This window comes from Leopardus geoffroyi, chromosome B1 (assembly GCF_018350155.1).
Source record: "Leopardus geoffroyi isolate Oge1 chromosome B1, O.geoffroyi_Oge1_pat1.0, whole genome shotgun sequence".
NCBI classification, from domain to species: Eukaryota; Metazoa; Chordata; class Mammalia; order Carnivora; family Felidae; genus Leopardus; species Leopardus geoffroyi.
Window position 1 is genome coordinate 195923051 of NC_059327.1, and position 22965 is coordinate 195946015.

Sequence of the window (22965 nt, forward strand, 5' to 3'; positions counted from 1 at the left end):
CATCCAAATCTAGATGCCAAAAATGCTATCCTAGATTTAAAAAAAAAAAAAAAAAAAAAAATTGCATGAAAATGTATTTCAAAGGCTAGAAGCTAATATAATGTGCTGTCATTTCAATAGATGTGGTCCCAGATTGTATTGCCTTTAATATAGTAATTCTTCATTCCAGGTTGAAGAGGAAGAAAGGCAGATGCCTAAAAGAAAAAGAAAGAAGCATTACCCCTCTTCAGAAGATGAACAGGGTATGTAGAATATATATGTTCCTCTTTTAGACGTCATTGAAGATCATATTATTTTTACATCCGAAATGCTAGGCAAACATCCTAGAAAATTTTTGAGGGTGATAAGTACCTACTTTACAACTCTTGAGTCCAGTTTGTGTCCAGACTGGCTTGGCACCTCAAGGATTTTTCTGGACTTGATCTAGAAACTACATGCAGAAGACCCAATCACTGGGACTACTGGGACTGACATAAACCCTGGGTTTTATGGGTCCCTCTGTAACCTGTGCCTGGACCCTGCCAGGGGCCACCAGTTTCCTTATTTTATATCATAAACAGATGCCCCACAGAGCTCGTGAAGTGTGTTAGTGAAGCTTAAATGCAGTAGCCCTTCTGTGCTTCATATTGTTGACTTTCCCACGGTCTGTAACAGTGCCATCCAATAGAACTTGTTGCAGGGGTGGAAATATTCTGCATTTGTTTTGTCTAGTAGAGTAGCCAGAGCCACATGTGGCTGGCTGTTGAGCAGTAAAATGCCGTCAGTGTGAACGGAAGACTGGATTTATAATTTCATTCAATTTTAATTTAAATTTCAACAGCCACATGTCGCTAATGGCTACCGTATTGGATGGTACAGAGACTGATACCTGACACAAAATAGAAATGCAATAAATGCGGGGCGCCTGGGTGGCACAGTCGGTTAAGCGTCCGACTTCAGCCAGGTCACGATCTCGCGGTCCGTGAGTTGGAGCCCCGCGTCGGGCTCTGGGCTGATGGCTCAGAGCCTGGAGCCTGCTTCCGATTCTGTGTCTCCCTCTCTCTCTGCCCCTCCCCCGTTCATGCTCTGTCTCTCTCTGTCCCAAAAATAAATAAACGTTGAAAAGAAAAAAAAAAAAGAAATGCAATAAATGCTTATTAAATAATATGTGAGAAAGAATATGTGAAGAAGAATTTCCTTTTTTGGTTAGGAGCATGTAATTATTTTTTAATTCTCGAGTTCATATTTTAGGTACCATTCATGTTATTTTATACACGTTCATAATAACTGTGTGAGTTAGGCATCATCGCCATTTTGTAAATGAATTTGTAAATGAAGGTTTGGCGAGACGATGACTTCATTCCCACCAAGTAAATCTGATTCCCAAGCCCGTGGTCTTAATCCCTAAGCTACACCTTCTAGGTGGTAACTCATTGAGGGTGCTAACGTATCTCCAGGAACTCCGTGCGCCCTAAGCCCTTTCCATGGAACCTGCTGCTTTTTTGGTGTCATCTGAGCACTTGTGGATTTCTTGTTTTATTTTTTATGTTTTGCTTTCCTGGTTTTGCCAGGGCCACCATCAGTGTTCAGTGCTCAAGTCACGTGACATAAATACATTTAGAGTAACTTTTGGGTTCACTATATCACAAGACTAAAAAAGAAGCCTTAAAGTGTCTTAAAATAGAACTATGCATTTCATTTTCCATTTAGCTTTTATCCCTTTGTGATTCTGTCCAAACTGATTTACAGATGAAAATCCAGATGTCCTAGATTCCAGAATAGAAACAGCACAGTGTTCTGAAACTGAGCCGCAAGATACAAAGGTATTTTTTCCACATATTAATTTTAGGTTTTGGGGCAACCTAATTACATCACTGTGAATACTTATTATGATATTCTTTCTCATTCTCGTACCCTTTTTACTTCATGTATCTCTAATAGTCACTTTATCATAAAAGGTGTATTTTTTAGGATCCTGCAAAACAACAAATACTGCACTTTATCATCTTAAGCTGTAAGGGCAGTAACATCACAGTTTATATGTAACCATTGCTGAGGTTTCTGTTCAGTCACATTCACTGACTTAAGGTTTCTAGGTGTTTTCTTCCAAAGTGTCATATGCTACCGATGTGCTTGCACCAAAACATTGAAATACAATGACGCATCACGTTATTTTAAAAATTCAAGGGGCGCCTGGGTGGCGCAGTCGGTTAAGCGTCCGACTTCAGCCAGGTCACGATCTCGCGGTCCGTGAGTTGGAGCCCCGCGTCGGGCTCTGGGCTGATGGCTCAGAGCCTGGAGCCTGTTTCCGATTCTGTGTCTCCCTCTCTCTCTGCCCCTCCCCCGTTCATGCTCTGTCTCTCTCTGTCCCAAAAATAAATAAACGTTGAAAAAAAAAATTTTTTTTTAAATAAAAATTCAATACTCTGCCTTCTACTTTACTTCCTGGACTTAAAATAGAAGTAGTCCAAGGCTTGGCCTCACCCACTGCCTCTCGTTCACATGGTCTTATTCTCCCCTGAGGACTCAGGGAGGCAGCTCACAAATTTGTATTTCTGCCCTTGCTCTCCAGGCCCCCATTTCTGCATTTCCTGGCGACACCCCTTCTTGGGCACACTTCCATTTCTGAGACTCAGTACTGCTTTTTGTCTCTTCCAAACTAGTTCCGTCTCCCTGTTCTCTCTTTCCCTCATTTATTTTTTCCACTTTGTTCCAGAAGTATTGAAGTCAGCTTATATCCATACATGCAGTTGAATTCTAGCTTAGTGACACCAGTTCAGAGTCTCTCTTTTCTCCCAGTGATCGATGAACTAAATAAAAAGTAATGGCAGGATTTTAACAACCAGAGAGGGAGCCATGTAACGTCATGAATTTCAATTGGTCATGGTGAAGGAAAGAAAGAGGATTTTAACCGCATCCCTCCCCCTGCCCTGTGCTGAACAAGAACCCTGAGACAATACACCTGGATTTGGAGAGACCAGGTTGAAGGGGTACCTTTATATTTTCCCTTCAATTTCATGTAAGTTTTTTCATGTTAAATTTAGGTCAAAGATACCAACCATTTTCACTAAAAAAATCACATACCGATAATATTTTCAATGTTGTAAGACAGAATTCCCATTTTATATTTTAACTTATGTGGTTTTGTTTACGTACTATGTTAGTATTACAGTATAGCATTTCGATGTTTCTTGCTCAAAACTTTTTTGCCCCTAAGGGATGACTTCATGTGTTGCGAGATCATTGCTCTAAATCAGCCCAGCTGGATCCCCCCAGATTCTCGCAGGCACTTTCCCCTTTATCCCTCCCCACCCCACCCCCCACCCCCTCCTCCACCTCCCAACGAACAAAAGAAATCTGTTGCAAATTCCTATCAGTTCTTCTCTGGAGTTTCTCTCAAAAAGACAAAATCCAGCCTGAGGGAGGAAGAGTGATTTCTGTTTTGCAGGGGAAAAAAGAATGGCCTTGTTGCTGTAGAGTCTAGCCTTATCTCCTGTGGGTCTACCTTGGGAATTTGTATCTTTTGGTATAGCCTCACTAGCAGCAAAAACAGTTACTTTTTAAAAATTGTGCAACAAACTTCTACAAAAACTCCTAGGAAATAGTTTTGAAATAGAAAGGAAAACTTTGGGAAGGACAAAAGGAGGCAGGGTGAGGAAGCTTCTGGTCTTGTTCAACCTCTCCATAGGAGGAGAACGCAGGAGATCTGGAAGAATTATCTAAAATGAGCTCTAAGACGAACAGCACTGCCTCACGGGCCACGGACGAAAAAGGTGAGTGATACACAGACTTAGATACGTTGTTGGGAGAGACTAATCTTCCGAGTGCCAGCGTCTCTGTCCCCAGACTTCGCTGGCCAAAGCTGCAGATGACTCAGCTGTCCTTCCTGGAGAATCCGGTGGCTCACGCTTCATAGCCCCAGGGCTTGGGAATCGTTTTGAATTTGGATCTTAACTCTACCCAAAGTATGCTTATCAGTTAGCCAGACTCCAGCGCCTTAACTTGGGCGGCATAGGCCTGAGGATGGCGTGTGTGCGCGTCGGTGACTGAGACCACGTAGGCCACTTGGACGGGTGTGGTGGCGACGCGGCTGCCCGCGGTCCCCAGCAGTGGACTGAGCTGTGCTCTTTCTGCAGACGAATACAGCGGCGGGGAAGCTGCTGGCGAAAAGACGGAGCAGAATGACGACGACACGGTGAAATCTCAGGAGGTAAGCAGTGTCCCTCCTGTCTTCTTGTTCAGATACGCGAGTACTGACGAGAAATAGAGTGCGTTGAAGGCGATTACCGAAAGTTTTTGCCAGGTGCCTTTGAGGTCGTTCGTTTTTTCAGCGCGCTGGGCCACCGTTTCACGCTGCGCATCGTATCAACGGTGTCGTTGTGGTTAATCTTGCTCTCTTCATTTTCACTTCATTTCATCCGAACATTTTAAGAGACCTATTTCTGTCATGACCATGTAGGATCAGCCCAGAGCTGTACCTCAGTGTTTAGGTCAGAGAGCAGGACTGCTGAGCCCTGGAGTCTAGACAGGACGAAATGGGGACAGCACAGCCGGGTGCACAGAAGGCCCACAGCGAGTGCGCAATGGGACCCACTTTCAGGAGGGCAGGCCGACCCCTAGCCACATCCCCCTCTACTCTGGGGGATGTGCAGAGCCTGGGGCGGGGGGGGCGGTGGAGGCAGAATCCCGCTGGACTGAGACAGGCCCATAAATCAAGGGAAACAACCTATACACCAGCCACATCCAGGTGACTGTGACCAAGGTTGCCTGACTTGATACAACTTCTGAATAGTTCTCTTTGTTTTCTCACACTTGTGTATGAGAAGATCAGTGGCCTACTTTACTTTTTTTATAAGGGATAACATTTGGTCACAAGTGACTAGGACTGAATCCATATTTCAGTGCACACATATGTCGACTGCAGAAGTAAAAGCTGACACTAAGCACTCACTTCCGCTAGCTCATCACCTAATCCCCAGGACTCCGCGAATTAGTAGTACAGCTCTCCGTGTTTACAAGGTGACAGAATGCACGACTGGGAATGGAGCCCTGGGCCAGGTATTTTTTTTAAGTGACAGAGCTGGGATCTGAGACCTACGTCTTAGGAGAGAACTCTAAATCTCATTTGGAGACAACAACAAAATTTTATTGCTCTTTGTTTCCTTCTCCCCTTAGGAGGATCAGCCAGTAATTATTAAAAGGAAAAGAGGAAGACCCCGTAAATACCCCGTGGAAACAGCGTTAAAAACAAGTAGGTATTTATTTTCATGTGTTCTCGGTTCACAGGAAAGACGTTTCCGGGGGGGCGTGGTTGGCTCAGTGGTTAGATTCTTGATCTCAGGGTTGTGAGTTTGAGGCCCACATCGGGCATAGCGCTTATGTAAAAAAAAAAAAAAAAAAAGATACTTTCAAACTGATTTTCTAAGTGAGATTTTTATTTTTGTATTTTTTAGAAGAAGATTGCAAAACAGATCCTGGTGTTGTCACTGTGAGTAATTGCAGCGCGTGAGAAATCTGGGAGCATTTGCTCTGGACCTGGATAGTATATACTGCAGCATTCGTGTTCTGAACCACTTTACTTTTTTTTAATATTTGGAAAGCATTGAACGAGTTCCTCAAATAGAATCCTGAATAACCATTTAAATAACATTCCAGTTACCAGTAACTTTATGTAAACATACTGTTTTTCAGTCCGATCCCACCCTCACGTGTGAGTTTGGTTATATAGAAATTACGTAGGGACTTACCTTCTTGTCATCCTTGATTAAGATGTAGAAAATGGCTGTTGTATGTGATTTTTAGATAATGGCTTCTTTATGGAAACCCTCACTGTGTCTCACCTGTTACTACTCCCTATGGAGTTCCTTTCGTGATAAAATGCACCCCGATATCAGTGCAGGAAAATCCTCAGCGATACTTTATCTTTTCTTTGTCTTTGGCCCTGACGTGTACCGTCCAACAAAATCATTGCGTCAAGACTTCACTGCATGAGTTTCAAGGGCAGCGTTATTAGAAGGACAAACACACGTCCAGTGTTCTAACAAAACCAAATGGAACTGGAGTCTCCACTCTGCCACTTACTGCCAGAGCTGTGCACTAGGCTAGTGATGTGAGCCTCCAGAGACTCCCGTGTCTTTGGATGTAAAGAACCGTAACAGTACCTGCCATGCTTCTCTCAGTAGAGTTATTAGAAGACAGCAGGACCGAGGAGCCATGTGTGAATGCACTTTACAACGTGTGAGATGGTTTGCCCGAGTTGGGGAATATTAACAGTGGGCCATGCCACGTCCCCTCCGGTGCTCCTCTCCCAGCATAGCAGCAGCGCGGCCGGGGACGAGGCTCGTGGCAGCCCCGGTCCTCCTGTGGAAAGACCATGCGTTCACAAGCACGGCATCCATGTTCTCCTGGTAGACCTAGCCAACGGCAGGAGACAGGTTCCATAGATTCTGCCTACGTCGTAGCGATCTTGAACCTGCCTTACGTAATTGCTGACTTTCTTGGTGGTGACAACTAACTGCTGACTTCAGTTTTTTCTTTGTTTAAACTTAGGTAGAACAGTCTCCACCTGGCAGCAAACCAAAATTAACACAAGCAGGTATGCCTTGAGCGTTGCTCTGCACGGGATCTAGGGACAGAGCGGAGGCGGCCGCCTATGGGGGAAGGTTTCAGAGTTTCATTGTTTCTCAGTGAAGTGGGTTTCAACAGGTGCCCTCGTAGCCCTGGGAGACTCTTGCTACTGGCCTTTCTTGTGACAGGAGCCCTTCTTGGCTTCAGGCTTTTTGAGGAAGCCTCCAGAGAGGAGGGTGAAGGCAACCAAAAGTAAAATAGGGGTGACACTGTCGTGTCCAAACCATAATTTACTAGGTATGTTTAAGGGAGAGATGGGTCAGGCTGGGGACTGGGCACTCGTACCAGGAAGATAGGAATTGATATTCAAAAGCCTGTTGTTCTCACACAGTTTTGAAAGTAGCCTGTGCAGTTCTAGAGGCAGAGTGCAAGAGATAAAATTGCTTCTGTTATTTTGGTCCTCGTTCCAAGGAGAAAAATACTCCAGAATGTTGACAATGATTGGCCCAGGGTGGTGGGATCATGGGAACATTCCGTGTTCTTTTCGTTACCTGCATTTTCCAGAATTTGTACAATGTGTATATATTACTTTCATGGTTTAAAACTTTGTACTTAAAACCAACAAGACCCATTGGTGGGTTTTAAAGGATTGGCACAGGCAAAAAGATGAATGTGACCACGATTTGGGATCAAATAAACAGCTGGTTAGATCAGGAAAGTACATGTTCTCAGCAAGGTAAAGCAAATACGTGATTTAAAAACTTCTCCACATTTAACTGATCACATTTGATCTTGTGATCAAATTCCGGTTTTTCTTGTCTCTTGGAAAATTAAGGTTGGCTGATTATTATTATTATTTTATTTATTGATTTTTTTTTACAAAGGGGACGTCTTATGTTTGGTTTTTAACCAGTTTTTATTCATAATTTTATAATATTTTGAATCCATATAACAAGAAACCTTTATAACTTGAATCCCCTCGAAGGAGTCTAATCTGAGCTGCGTGATCAGTGGTTTGGCAGCGATTTTCTGAGTCTGGGTAACGATGGCCGGTTGAGGCAGGCTTCTCCACTGCCAGCCTTCTTGACGTGACTGTTCCATCTACATAACTTTAATAACTTCAAACAGCGCCTTAAACTAAACTTCAGACACACCGTCAGAAAGCTGTAACATCTACAGGAAGCATGTATGTAAAGAGCAGGCACACACAACCTAAAATCGGCCTCTAATATGTGCTTTTCTCATTGCTCCAATATAACTGTTTACAGTCAGAGCATTCCAGCTAGCATGCACTTGTGATGTGACTCCGAACAAATTACTCACATCAAGTTACCTGGGCCTCGTTTTTCCTAACTGTAAAATGGGGATTATAACAGAGAGGGAGCTACACTGAGGTCTCTGTGAGGTCTCTCGTCCTGATGCTCAGCTCCCGGTGTGTCCCGAGGTGTCCCAGACGTCCCTTTCCTCCTCCTTTTCTGGGTTCAGAGCATTCGAGCTGAAAAGGTGGGCTAAGCCAGGTCCTCAGCTTACAGGTGAAACACTGAGGCTTGGGGAATTTAAAATTTTTCCCAGATGGCCCAGGTGACCTCTGACGGGTCTAAAGCACAGATTTGGAGGTCTCGACTTGGATTCAGATGTACTTTCTGCTGCGTATTCTGACTCGAGCTCCGTTTGCCTGATACAAGATGGTGACAGCTGGGGTAACAGGGCATTAATCGGCACTGGTACATTCGGAGACAACAAGCCAGACTGTTGAAAACTGATTTTACACCAAGTATTAATGCAGAGATTTTCCTTTTCTTAAAGATGAGTCCAATAAAGAAACCACTACCCCACAAGAAAGAAGTACAAGCAATGTAAGTGTCAATTTTCTCATCAAGGTCCATCCTTTAGGAATAAATTTAGTAAATGTTCAGTTAACCACCCTTTTCACTTTATCGTTACTGCTTCTAGGATGATGGTGAAGAAAAAGCAGTAGCGAGCGTGCGTCGGAGAGGAAGAAAGCCCAAGCGCTCGCTCACTCTGTCAGACGACGCTGGTATGTTTCTGGCACGTTCTTAATTGCGGAGTCTTACCATTTCAAAATCACCTTTTTAAGAGTTTTTCTCTGGATGAGGGAAAATCCAGTGGGGCACAGCTAGTATTAATATTACATAAATATGTGTGAAATGGCTCTAATCCCATGTCAGAAATGGTACATCCCAGATGCTTTTCTGAGTACATGTGGATTTTTCGTGAATGCTGGCTGTGAACTGCCTAAGTAAACTATCCCAAATGTGTTTGAGATTAAGTTAAACAGTTCTGAGTTGCAAGTGCTGAAACAAAAGGAAATGGAAAACCGCTTCTTCTGCCTCCAAGTCCCTCATATCCTACGCTCTAAGCGCCATGACTCTCCTCTGGAAGTGTCTCGGGGAATTGTAGAACCCAGGTGTTACCCTTCTGTTTGAGCAGAATCTTCAGAGCCAGAAAGGAAACGCCAGAAATCAGTGTCTGAAGCCACCGAGGACAAGAAAGACCCGGAGTCTGAGGAGGACGAGGAAGAGGAGGAAGAGGATGAGCCCTCGGGAGCCACCACGAGGTCCACCACCAGATCCGAGGCTCAGAGGTAACGGGGGCAGAGAGCTTCCAAAGGCCTTCCACCAGCTTCTCCCATCAGAAAGCAGCTTCGGGTTTCACGGGATTCTCTTTTCATTGACCCCCTCGCGCCGCGGCGTAAGCTGTGTCCTTTCCTTGTATCTTGAGCAGAGAGCACGTGCTCTCAGCCCTCGCACCCCGCAGTTCTCGGAGAAACCCTCCTTCCACCCTCACATTCGAGTCTTTGCCAGGGTCCCAAAGCCCGTTTGGTGGAACCAGTTCGGTCCCGGTACAGATCCTTACTGAGCGTCACTCGGTGTCTCGGATTCCGTGCTGGGCCCCTGGGGGAAGGGAAGCGCGCACACAGGCCCCGCCTGCAGCCGGCTCAGCTCCAGCGAGAGAGGAGGCGGGCACACCCGTCACTCGTGAGGCGCGTGCAGCCGGTGGCACGGACCAGGTTGACCGTGGGAAATTGCCCGCACGCGACCATTTTTTCCTCACATAAGTTACTTCATGTTTCCCAGGGTTCATTCTCCCAGGCCCTGGGTCAGCCAGAAGCCTCTGGAAGACAGAGTGCCGTGGGCAAATGAGTTTTGGGAGTGCCAGTGAATTCTTTGTCCTTCAGGAGTCCCAGGGCACATGAGAATATCAAGGGCTTGGCGCGGTCCTAGAGGAAGGAAACCTGTTGAACTTTGTCTGAACAGACATTATTCGCCAGTTATACCCCCACCCGCACCTGTTAGTATCAGTCAGTGTTCTTTTCCCCAGGGCACATTTTGAGACCTGTTGCATCACTTTATGGTTTATTAACCTACCAAAGCGAGAGTATTTTCCGTGTTTAAGGTGATTCACAAGCCGCTGATTGTGGCATCATCTTCTGTCCTTTCGTTACCCAAGATTCAGCAAAAAGTTCAGGAACATTTATTTCAAGAGTATCATTTGATTATATCTGTCACCGTCGTGTAGCAGTAATAGTGACGTGTGTTTGCGTGAAGACTTAAAATCAACCTATTTCTTTTAGTTTTTTGTTTTTTTTTTAATGCTTTTTTTTTTTTTTTGAGGTAGAGAGAGAGCAAGCAGGGAAGGGGCAGAGGGAGAGAGAGAGAGAGAATCAGTGCAGAGCCCAGCACAGGGCTGGAACCCACGAACCGTGAGATCGTGACCCGAGCCCAAATCAAGAGTCGGACGCTCCACCGCCTGAACCAGCCAGGTGCTCCGAAATCACCGTTTCTGATCACTCCATACTTAACTCATCAGCAGCCACTGGTGCCACAGTTTGGTTTCTCCAAGAATCAGATTTCAGAGCCACAAGACTTCAGGAGCTCGCATGGTGAAGAGAGGTGGCGGGTGGCCTCATACTTGGTTTTTAGCTGGAGCAGCTCAGATAAGCAGAAGAGCCAGAGTCCGGTCCCCTGCGCGTGGGAGAGGGCGGGAAGTGGAGCGCAGTCCCCTGCATCGGGCTCAGAACCACTGCAGGGCCACCGCCTCCGCCGGGACAGTTGGGCCCGCCTCACGGCCAGTCTGTGGGCCTTCTTGTGGTCTCTGAGTGAGCGTCTGCAGGTAGCGGTCAGGTGTTTCGAATTCATTCTTTGAAAACAAACCTGACTCGACTTCGGATTCCGTGATTGCCTAGGTTGTCAGCGCTCTCCTTAACGTGCCTTCAGGGCTTCTGACTTACAAAGGGATTCTCTTGTCTTGGTTTCGATTCCTTGGCATCCGTTGATTGGTTCCAGGGCTCTGGCTCTGGTTAATTCCAGATGCTGGGGGTTGGCCGGGGTCTCCATGGGTTAGTGCTGCTAACCTGTTGCGCCCGCAGCTCCTCTCGGAAGGCCTTCCCGCGGCGGGGTCCTCGGGGGCGGGGAAGCCACCCCTGCTTGGCATTCTATTCCTTGTGCGCAGTAGGAGCTGGCCTCCCAGAGGCGGCTGCCCTTGTTCTGGATCTGCTCCGGGGGCTTCTCTCCAGCATTTCCCTAAACGCTTGTGGGCAACTTCTAGGTGTCCTCTTACTTTGAACCCCCTCATCATCCATGTGTTCCCCAGAGTTTCTGTGTCACTCCGGAGCACTTGCTCTGCACACGTGTCCTGCACAACGTGTGGGCTAAGGAACCCGGGAGAGGATCGCCCCACCTTATCTCGTAGGGACGCGCTGCAGCCAGCCGTGCGCCCGGCTCTCCGTTCTCCGCTGGAGCCGCACAGCAGCTCACACGAGCTTTCTCTCCCGGGCTTCCTGGCGAGCCAGCTCTCCGGTCCCCTGTTACCTGTGCAGACCGTTACTCGGCCCAGTCCCAGGGCCTCATCCATTAGCCTTGTGGCTTGTACTTCTGTGACTCTGGGCCCTTACTCTCCCGCGGGGAGCATTGTGGGGATTGCTGTCTTGTCAGCCAGTGTATTTGTTATTATCACAGATTCCTCTTCCTCTAAATCATGGAAAAACCTCCCACACAATCAAAGCAAATCCAGAGCCGTGCGGGCAGTTCGTGGTAGACGACATCAGGTCCACTTTTTACCATCGGTCCGGAAAACCAACCATTTTCTGCTTTTAGTCCCCATTCTCTGACTCACCCACGAGGAGCCTTGTCCTTTCGGGACAGGCCCCGGGACTGGAGTGCTGAGGGTACCACTGCCCGGTGTTTCTGTAATCTGTTTCAGAAAGCATCCTAGCAAGCCATCGGCACCTGCAGCATCCAAACATGGCAGCCCAGAGACAGTTTCTTCTAGAAATCGCCAAAAATTAGCAAAAGAGAAGTTATCTGCCAGCGAGAAAGTTAGTAACTCTCCCCCATTAGGAAGGTAAGTCCCTGCTTACACTCCAAGTCTTTTTTAATGCCCTGAGCCTATTTTTGGTACGATAATGTTTTCTTCCCAAGTTCCTTTAAGATCTGTCTTTTGGGATCATTGGTTTCCCAAATGGAAACCTCCTCCAAGAGGAATTGGAGTGGCTGTGGAAGGAATGTCGGCCCTCCTACATGGACTTGCCCTTGACCCTTGTGCGCCTTCCCTGCTGGCTCCCGTCCGCCAGGGCCAAGGGCGAGGCGTGTTTCTTCCCAGGTGGCCACGGGTCTGAGTGCTTGGCTAACCCAGCACAGCATCTCATAGCCCAGAACCATTTGTGTTTTAGCCGGAGCGTTGGCGAGGCGATGGGGTAACGAGCAAAACGGCCGCTTCTGGTTCAGCCCCCACTGTCCACAGCCCCCTTCGTCCTGCCGCTTCCCACAGGCTGCGCCGAGGCCTCCTTTTTGGCCTTGGCTTGTGCTGGGTCTCCAGCGCCCTTGCCACCAGCCCCCAGTAAGCCAGGCACTGCCATCCTGACTCTCCCTCCTCAGGAGGCCCCCGCCCCCCGCTGCTTCGGTGTCTTTGCTGTCCTTCCTGCCGCACCTCTCGCCTGCTGTGCGGAGGATGGCAGCGGGGCCCCCTCTGGACTGTAAGCTTCTTCCTTGAGAGGCGGGGCGTGTCTTACTTTCCGTAAGTCATAGCACCGAAAGATAGAAGACTCTTCACGCTGTACAAAGGCTGTCGCGACCTGTCCTACGACAGTTGGCTTCTCACAGCATACGAGTGTGTATAATGTGTACATGCGCTGATATCCCCACGTCCTGGAAAGGGAAGTGGACTAAAGGGCCAGGCGCCTTTCACATAGATTCTCCATTTAATCCTCATCATGTGGAATGTAGTATTTATCCTTATTTCATCAGGGAGGGGATGAATCTCAGGAAAGGCTGGTCCGTGTTTCCCAAAGCGGAACTGCAGACCAATCATGGACACTCTCGCTAGGAAGAAGATTGCCATTCTGCGGGGTGGGGGGGCCGAGAATCTGCGTTGCCAACAGCCCCAGGTGATGCTGGTGCCGCTGGTCACAGACTGCATCCTGGGGGGCCCACCCAGCACCCCCCCCCGGCCGGGAAGAAGCACCCTGACCGAGAGCTGCTGTTCCCCGCCACATGGCATGGGGCACGGGCCCGGCATACACCGGCTGCCCGGCAAATAGGTGTTCACTTAGTGGCCGGCGGCTTCCCCGGCTCGGCTTGAGGTGGACGTTCGCTCATGCGGGCCCGGCGGAACCGCGTCCTGTACAAGCGCAGCTGACTCCGTTTGAGTTCTGTCCCTGTGCCGTCAGAAGAACGGTAGCGCAAACGCATTCTCCTGTCGGTGTGGCCCCACTGGTCCGCCCCTGCAGACTCGGCTTCCGCGGTGTTCTCCTTCCCGGGTAGCACACGGACAGGCGCGGACACGTGCCTGCATACCCGGTACTGGACCCAGCAGCCGCCCTGGAGAAGCAGCCTAGCGGACGCGGACGCGTGGACGTGATTTTCAACTTTCCTTGGCCCCAACCGCGCCAAAACGGTTTTTGCAGCATCACCTGTGTTCACATTCTGCCTCTATCACCGAAACAAAATTTTCGTGAACGAAATTTAATAGAAGCAATGCCGGTGGCATTTCCTATTGAGGTCTGTTCACGTGTCGTTCTAGAACGATGACTGTATCCTCTAGTTGGAAGAGAGCAGCTCGCTCTGTGATGATGACGGCTTCCCGGAAGGAGTTGCTTTTGAACTGGGGCCTAAAAACGTGCATGTTTGCTAGACGGGAGGTGTGGGTGATTCTCCAAGAATTCACTTGTCAAAGCACGAAAACGTAAAGGAATGTCATGTTTGGGAACGGCAGGACTTCGGCAGGACCGTAGCCCAGGGTGGTGTAGAAGTCAAGGGCTAACTGTAAAGGACTTTTGAATTCTCGGGATGACTTTATCTTGAAAGCATCAGGTAGTCAACAGGGACATCCATATAATACTAAACAGGACAGTGACACGATCCGTTGGGGTTTCCAACAGATCATTGTCACGGCAGACAGGAGAGTGAGGAGATTGGCCAGAATGCTCTTAGGAAATTCCAGTGCCTTTTTTTTTTTTTTTAAAAAACGTTTATTCATTTTTGAGAGAGAGAGACAGAGCATGAGCAGGGGAGGGGCAAAGAAAGAGGGAGACACAGAATCTAAAGCAGGCTCCAGGCTCCGAGTTGTCAGCTCAGAGCCTGATGGGGGGCTCGAACCCATGAACCGTGATGTGAGCCAAAGTTGGACACTTAACTGACTGAGCCACCCATGTGCGCCTCCCCCACCCGCCCCGAACTCCCCCTCCGGTGCCTTTTCTACCATTGCCAGCCCTTCTCTGTAAACTGGCCCGTGAAACACGATCAGGCCCTCGCCCAGACGTAGCGGACAGCCCTGCTGGGGTCCCGCTGGCCGTCTCAACTCGGGGCAGTGCGTGGAGGACTGGCTGTTGGTTACTTTGTAGACAGAAGAACTAGGACCCAGAGAAGAAGGTGCTTGGACCCAGGCGGGCACCCGGAGCGCGAGGGAGCTAGAAGCAGATTACAGGCCTCCGAGCTGCCCTCATGCCGTTTGTATGAGGCGGTCAGCGGATGACCAGTCAGCACTGCTCCCCCCTAGAGCCGCCTCTTCCTGCGGAAACGTGACCCGGGCTTTCTCCTCCTGGCTCTAAAGTCCAAAACCTCCCCTTGTTTAAAGAACTCCCAAGTTACTGAAGCCGTTCCCTTCAGCTCTCATCACTGCCTTGACTTTTCTTTCCTGCAGATCGAAGGCCCAGCTCTCCCCTCCTAGCAAGCGCAAGAGGGAGGCCAGCCCCCCCGGAGCCCGAACTAGAGGCCAGCAGAGGGTGGAAGAAGCCCCTTCGAAGAAGGCCAAGCGGTGATCCTGGCCGCCGCCGCCCCTGGCTTGTGGAGGACACCGCGGAGAGAGGAGGGACGAGCCTCGGGGCCATAAGCTTTTTTTTTTTTTTTTAAACCAGGGAAAGGACATGCATGTGCTCTGAGTTTCTAGGTGCAAGCTTTTTCTTGTTCTGTTTTAAACAGCTTTATAAACTACTGTTCATAGAAGATATTATGTACATTTATTTCAGATAAAGGAAAATAAGTTTACTTTGTATCTGAACTCAAAACAAAGTAGTTGTATATTTTAACATGTGAAATTGGGATTTCCCGATGGGACACGTCACTAATGCGAACCCTTCCAGCCCATCAGACACCAGGCTGCCTACTGGTAATCTGTGTACAGTATATAAACATGTAAAAATAGGTTGTATTTTACTCTATGTATGATGCTAATCAATGAACACTTTATTTATTTTACAGAGAAAACTTATCTGTGAACTTTACTATATATCTGTTTATTTTATTTTATTATTTTTTTTTATAAAAAAAAAGGGGGTGGGGTGGGTTTCAATGCTATGCAGTCATCAGTAGAGATGTTTTAGGACGCTGCCTGCCTTGTAACTATATGAATATGACCTGGCAGGAAATACAGAATCTTCTCGCATGTATCCCAGTAAAGTAGTTTAGCTCCAGAAAGGGTCTGCATTGCTTTTCTGTTCACAGCTGTGACTGTTTTTAAGAATGTACCTTGTTTTTAGATTATGCTCGCCTCTGTGGCTCTCCTTCCAGCCCCACTGGTGTGCGAGGTCCTACATCCCGTCACCTGCAGCAAAAACCTCTCTGTCAGTGTTCGTTCCTCCCCTGTGTGCTACTCCGAGGCTTCTACCCATTTTCTTTCCATATTGTCCTTTCTCGGTGACGAGAAATGCATTGAGATTAGGTCACTCCTGTCTATCGAGCTTCAGGATTTTATGTTGTTTTATACACGGTGATTTCAAGATAGAAACTGGCTTTATCGCCAGGTTCTTTTTTAAACATGTTTTAACTCCCATATGAACAAACTGTCCAACCTAAGTTTTTTCATAAGATTAAATTTTTCTTAAGATCAAATTTGTCTCTAGCAATGGATGTGATGAGTTGCCAAATAATTGAGATTATTTTAAAATGTTTTGTTCATATTGTTTTATAATTAAAATTTACATTCAGTGTGTGTGAATTTTTTTTGACTCTTAATGTAAGGTGGATATTTCTGTCATTTTACATGGTTTCTTACAAGATTTTATATATAAATTATAAGATGTTTCCAAAACTTGAGCGGTAAGATTTTTTTTTTTTTTTCCGTATTTTAAATGTTCTTCCTGTGAAAAACACTTCTTCTCTTCAAATACTTGGTGTTGGAGATACTGTTCCATTTTCACTTTCAAATATGAGTCCGTGGTGGCCCCTTGGTAGAACTGAATGTTGGATCTGGAAGGGACCTTGGAGACAAGAACAAGAGAGTTACTCGTTTTCATTTAAGTGGATGAATTTAACCAAAGCTCAGAAATGGAAAGTGGCTTTTCTTACAGTTAGTCAAGGGAAGAAGCCAGAGTTGGTTCCAAGGCCCCAAAGTCCTGGAGCCACAGTCTCTGCACTGTGGGGTTTAGATTGGATTACCAGAAACACCTCAAACTGTATTCTCAGTGCGAAACCTGCGTATGCGGTTGGGTCACAGCTGTTCTGGGCATGGCCTGACAGCGACAGAGTCGTCGGACCAGGAGGAAATGCTGCCTCTTTATAAAGTTGGAGCTAAATATCGGCACTGGGAAATGCAATTTTCTGGTGGGAACTCAGCTAGGCCATCGTGGCTTCCAGTTGTTCTAAAAGCCAGGTAGGGAGGGGACACCGTCCCATGGGGCACCGGAACTACAGGGGAGCAGTTGTCAGTCATCACGATGATTCAGTCCTGCTGGCGTTTAGTAGAAGGGAGGAGGTCAGAACGCTGAACGTTCTGCAGGGGACGAGACCGCCCTCGCCTCCACAGAAACGTCTGCGCCAAATGCCTGTAGCTTCCCCTGGAGACCCGCACAGACCATCTCCGTGTTTGCCATCCCCTGGTCTCCGCCCAGCTACCACTGTCCCCACCACTCTCTGCCCCTCCGCGAGCAACATGAACACCAGCACATCGCGGAGCTGAGACAGGGCTGGAATAAGCCAGCAAGACTTCCCGAAGGGGCAGAAAAATCCCCTGGTGGAAAGTGATGTGGCTAATTCCTCTTGAGCTAAAGCTGGTCGTGCAAGACCACAGTCCTTCCCTGCCAACTTGAGGCCTCTGCACGTTATGCCCCCCACCCCCACCACCACCACCACCACCTAGGCTTTGTAAAGACTACAACCTAACGATGTCTTGCCCTAAGCACCCCAATTAGGAATGGCCATCTAGTGTTCCTCTTCCCGGCGAGATCTCAAAGTGGGTTGGTGGCAAAGTTGGGACTCAACTCTCCTAAGCCCCAGGTCGGGGTTCTCCGTGCCAGGCCCCGTGGGAGGGGGCCACTGATGGAAGTCAACAGCAGGCCCGCCGACCTCAGGACCATCCTGTAGTGGAGCCCAGACATCGAGTGACTGGTCAACCTAACCGATTTGAGACTGGTGGTTGACGATTCGAACTCAAATGCCGGAAGGTTTGCTTGCTTTCTGTGATTTTCGTGTCTTCTATTCATCCTATGTGCAAGAGCACTTTACATTTCCCCGAATTACTGCTTAGCCATCATTATGATGAAGTCAAGAAAGAATAAGGCGTTCTTCACCATCCACTGACACCTCCTTGAGGCGAAGGAAATCAAGGGCCTGTCTTCCCATCGAAGCCACCATGCTGGGGAATATGTATCTGACAAGCTCCTGCACCAGGCCTGGCACCAGAGATTCGAGTCTGAACCCAGGTGTTGAAGGGTGACATCAGCGAAACAGCTGTGCTGCACAGAGATTGCTGTCCAGGCACAGGACCCGGCAGGGGGAAGAGGGAAGCCAGATGAAGGACTAACTCCTGACAAACCAGAGGAAGAGGTCGTTATTTGCTTTAAGTATAAGACGAGTTTTAGGGGCGCCTGGGTGGCGCAGTCGGTTGAGCGTCCGACTTCAGCCAGGTCACGATCTCGCGGTCTGTGAGTTCGAGCCCCGCGTCGGGCTCTGGGCTGATGGCTCAGAGCCTGGAGCCTGTTTCCGATTCTGTGTCTCCCTCTCTCTCTGCCCCTCCCCCGTTCATGCTCTGTCTCTCTCTGTCCCAAAAATAAATAAACGTTGAAAAAAAAAATTTAAAAAAAAAAAATAAGACGAGTTTTAAGCAAGGTTAGAACCTAGAGAAGAGAGCATTCTAGAAGCTGACGAGCAGGGTGAACTGGAGGCCATGATGGGTGCCATCTTTACCACCAGGTCAACTTTCCAGAAAGTTCCTGGAGGCGATAACTGTTTCAATAGCTCCACATCACACAAAGCACTAGTTCCAGGAGAGGCTTCCTCACCCTGCGGCCCTTCCGGAAAGTTCACTGGATGTATCAGCAGTGCACATAAATTTCCAAGAAATTAGGTTAGTTTAACCCAGAAGTTACTAAACCTAAAACCCCTGTTTCTGCACCCCAACGCACACACATACACCTGCACACCCAGAAACGTAATTCAACATCCACGGAAACTGATGAGGTTCAAAACTGAAAACTCCACTCGGTTCTTAGCCCTGTGAAGGATATCGGCCCCCCTGTTCTATGGCAAGGAGACGCGACACTCAGGTTGTATCACTGACTTCTAAGGACACACACACTACGTGTTGCTGGGACTGGAACCAAGATGCCGTGAGCCTCGTCAGCGTCCACAAGTGTGGCCGTGACAGTGTCTGCTGTGGCAGGAGCCAGGTGACCCGTGGACACACGTAGGCTGGAGCGTCCTCGCTCCCTCTTAGTTGTATGCTTGACCTTTTTAAACAAATGATATATAACCTGAATTTTGTTAAATAGTAGTATTTTTGTTCTAAAAGTAATGTCTTGGTTGTGGAAAAAATTAAAAACGAAACCAAGCAGGGGCACCTGGGTGGCTCAGTTAAGTCTCCAACTCTTAATTTCAGCTAAGGTCATGATCTCATGGTTTGTGGCATCGATCCCCTCAAACGGAGCCTGCTTGGGATTCTCTCCCTCTTTCTCTGCCCCTCTCCACTTGCACTTTCTCTCTCTCTCTCTCTCTCTCTCTCTCCCGCGCCTCTCAAAAATAAATAAACATTTTAAAAAACAGGAGGCAAAGATGGAAAAAAAAAAAAAAAACCAAACCACTCGTAAGCCCACAAGTCAGATATGTTATTACTTTGATTGATACACAATTCCTCCAGACTTTTCTTTTTACGTACATATAAAACTCATATGCCATATTTCATGAAATCTAAGATGCTATTGACTATAAAATGCATCATCATTACTTTATATACTAAGAAAGAAAAAACTGAGAGTATGACACTCATCATAGTCTCACCAGAGGCATGAATCCATCATATCCACTTGTTGCTTTGAAATGAAAGGGATTGATGATTTCCTCCCACTGTTAGCTGTGTGCCTGGGAATGCACCACATAATCCTTTGCACATAGCTCAGGAACAAGATGGAACAGCCTCACCTGCTCTGGGATATCTTCCTTTCTTGTCTCACACGGAACTTGGTGGTTACTTTGCAAGAAAAGATGAAATCACAGGTATTTTTCCTCCAACACAGTATCTGCCTCCCTGATACATCAGGTATTTCTTGCTGCCAGGTTCCTGGGACTTTCTGAATACACACTACCTCTGTTTTATTGCCAAATCATGATGCAATCTTTGAAAAGACACTTTAAATGATGTTTAAAAGCAAAGCACACAGAATCAATGATGCACATCATTCACAGCAGTATCAATAGTTAGAAACGAGAACACATGACGATAACTATAGCCTAACTGCCACTTGATCAGTAGCAATTTTAAGATACTTTCTGGGGTGCCTGGGTGACTCAACAGGTTAAGCAGCTGACTCTTGATTTCGGCTCAGGTCACGATCTCACAGTTTGGGAGATGGAGCCTCAAGTCGGGCTCCGCACTGACAGTGTGGAGCCTGCTTGGGATTCTCTTTCTTTCTCTCGCTCTGTCTCTCTCTCTCAAAATAAATAAATACACTTGGAAAAAAAAGATACTTTCTAATTCCAGAGGTGTTAAAACATGGGAGGCAAAAGTGTGCCTTTGAATTAATGAAATAGGTAGATAGATTTTTTACGAAAATGAGATTTTACATATCTACATTTTTATACTCTTAAAATATTACGTATTTATGGAATATTTCTTACAATCAAAAGGATAGAGAGCTTTTATATATACATATATAAAATATATGTACATACATATGATATATACAAGTATATAATAAGAATATCATATGTCTTAGATAATATACATAGTATGTAAGTATGGATACATGTATATACATATGCTATAAGATTATATATATAATGTATATGTGTGTGTATACATATATATGATGTATGTACATACATATGCTGTAAAGAATTTTTTTTAATTTTTTAATGTTTATTTATTTTTGAGAGAGAGAGAAAGCACAAGTGGGAAGGAGGAGAGAGAGGGGGACAGAGGATCCAAAGTGGGCTCCATGCTGACAGCAATGAGCCCAATGTGGGTCTCGAACTCACAGACTGCGAGACCATGACCTGAGCCGAAGTCAGACACTCAACCGACTAAGCCACCCAGGCGCCCCATGAATGGGTTTGTTTATGTATTTATGTATGTATGTATGTATGTATGTATGTATGCATTTTCGAACGAGAGAGAGTGTGCACAAGTGAAGGAGGGGCAGAGAGAGGGAGAGAGAGAATCTTAAGCAGACTCCATTGACAGAATTGTTCTTTAAAATCTCATTTACTCACCCTTCAGCTTGAGACACAGAATCATAAATACCAACACCTCCTGGACGTTCCCAGCATGCCCACAAGGTTACCATGACCATTATAAATACAAGTTTATCATTTTACTACATGCGCATACGACCCTAAACAACATTGCAAGTTGTGAACATTTTTACCCTTTACATAAAGAGAATATTTTTTTTTAATTTTTTTTAATGTTTATTTTTGAGAGGGAGAGAAAGACAGTGTGTCAGCGGGGGAGGGGCAGAGAGAGAGGGAGACACGAATCCAAAGCAGGCTCCAGGCTCCGAGCTGTCAGCACAGAGCCCGACGCGGGGCTCGAACCCACAGACCACGAGATCACGACCTGAATTGAGGTCGGCCGCTCAACCGACTGAGCCACCCAGGCGCCCCTCACACCGTGTTTTAAAAGTCATCTCCAGTAACGGGTGTGGCTCCAGTTGGCTCATTTTCACCACTGTGTAGGATTCCAGTGAAAGACTTTATCACAATGTACTAAAGCCATTTAGTTGCCTGTTACTGGTCTTTGCGTCATTCCTGGGTTAAACAATGCTTTCATGAGCATTGTATGAATATTTTGTGGGCAGACCTTCCCAAAGTTATTCATATCGTTGTACGCATAGAAAAGTATATTTACCGCAGGGGCAGAATTCTGAAGTAAGAAGGACGAGGCTGGTTGCTGCCTGGGGAGACCATCAGCCTGCGAACCAGAGGACCAGCTCAGACCGACAACTTTGACGGCCAGAAGATGAGCGTACCCCCATTTTCTGCTTCAAGACATGCCCAGCTTTCTGCCCCAGGGGCACAGCTGCTAACCTCTAAGGTAAGCATGTTTTCAGCTTTGCAAGGTAAGGTCCAAGTGTTTCCCAAACGGGTTTACCACCTGTCCTCCTGCTGTACGCTTCCCTCTCTTGACCTTTTAGTTGAGGACTTCGTGATTTTTGCCTATTTGGTGGAGGTAAAATATCTCACCGGGGTTTTTATTTGCACTGGTTTCCAGAAGGTGGAAGGAGTATCTTTCCATGGGTTTATTTTCTGTCTCATTTCCTTTTCTGAGAAATGCCTGTTCATGCCTTTTGTCCATCTTCCCATTCGGTTCTTTGTGTTTTGCTTATTGATATGTGAGAGTTCTTTATATATTTTTATATAAAGATACAAACATAGGATGCCTGGGTGGCTCAGTCAGTTAAGCATCCGACTTCAGCTCAGGTCATGATCTCATGGTTCATGAGTTCGAGCCCCGCGTCGGACTCTGTGCTGACTGCTCAGAGCCTGGCGCCTGCTTCGGATTCTGTGTCTCCCTCTTACTCTCTCTGTCTCTGTCTCTCTCTCTCTGCCCTTCCTCTGCTCGTGTTCTGTCTCTCTCTCTCAAAAATAAGTGAACGTTAAAAAATTTTTTTAAGATGTAAATATATAGTTCTAGTACTGGGGGCAATAATCTTTGTGTATATGTGTCACAAATATCACACTCTCAAACACACACACACACACACACACACACACGTGCACATATCGTGTAGATTATCTTTTCATTTCTTTGCGCTACTTTCGGTGAATGGTTTTTAATTTTAACGTCACTGAATATAAGTTTCATTTTGTAGTTAGCTATTGTCTTGAGATTCGAGATCAAATAGCTATTCTTCTACAAGTTTTATGTTTTGCGTCTCACATTGAGGGTGCAGAGAGGAAAACAAGGGCTATGTTCGTGTGAGATCCAGGCAAGCCAAGTACCCAAAGAAATCTGGCCAAGTTCTCCCAGTCTAAAGCCGGAAGGTGTCTTGCTGAAAACAGCTCTACCAATCAGTCTTTTGAGTTCCACTTCTCCAGTGTGGACTGGCAGCCCTCACGTCCTGGGGTCCTCTAACCACTGCCCTGGGGATGCCCTTCACCGCTCTCGTCCCTCGGATCCCCTAAGACCTGTATCACACACCTTCATCATATTTTGACAAAGCCCCGGTAACATTCTGAGAAAGTTCTTCTGTAAGAACACAAAGGACCAACTATCAGGTCAGACTCATCATAAATGGGAGCTCTCGCCCAGCGTCAAGGGTTGTAACAACGTCAAGCACATGCATAGCTGCTGGGCACAACTCAAGCATGGAGGTCTGGGCCAGGACACGCACGTACCCACGTTGGCAGATAAGGTCTCTAAAAACCACCTGCAGCTCCATTGCTTACACAGAAGGAAGACGTTTCAGTCATGGCACATCCCTCCCCAGATGGCGACACAGCCTGTGTGACATTTTCCAGGGAGCTATGC

General features: G+C 46.9%; 1 protein-coding gene across 2 annotated transcripts in view; it reads left to right on the top strand.

Annotated features, from left to right (window-relative positions):
* The window catches only part of BOD1L1 (biorientation of chromosomes in cell division 1 like 1), a 53442-nt gene extending 37967 nt beyond the window's left edge, over nt 1-15475 (top strand). Inside the window, exons 16-27 of one of the 2 annotated variants that reach the window (XM_045474528.1) lie at nt 170-242; nt 1729-1802; nt 3668-3752; nt 4116-4189; nt 5155-5230; nt 5433-5467; nt 6529-6574; nt 8353-8402; nt 8500-8584; nt 8998-9151; nt 11770-11910; nt 14707-15475. In XM_045474528.1, coding sequence (XP_045330484.1) covers nt 170-242; nt 1729-1802; nt 3668-3752; nt 4116-4189; nt 5155-5230; nt 5433-5467; nt 6529-6574; nt 8353-8402; nt 8500-8584; nt 8998-9151; nt 11770-11910; nt 14707-14824 — 1011 coding nt within the window. In that variant the 3' untranslated portion in view covers nt 14825-15475. The remainder of the gene's footprint in view (nt 1-169; nt 243-1728; nt 1803-3667; nt 3753-4115; nt 4190-5154; nt 5231-5432; nt 5468-6528; nt 6575-8352; nt 8403-8499; nt 8585-8997; nt 9152-11769; nt 11911-14706) is intronic. The other variant, XM_045474530.1, reaches the window with a different exon arrangement.
* The last annotated feature ends 7490 nt before the right edge of the window (nt 15476-22965 follow it).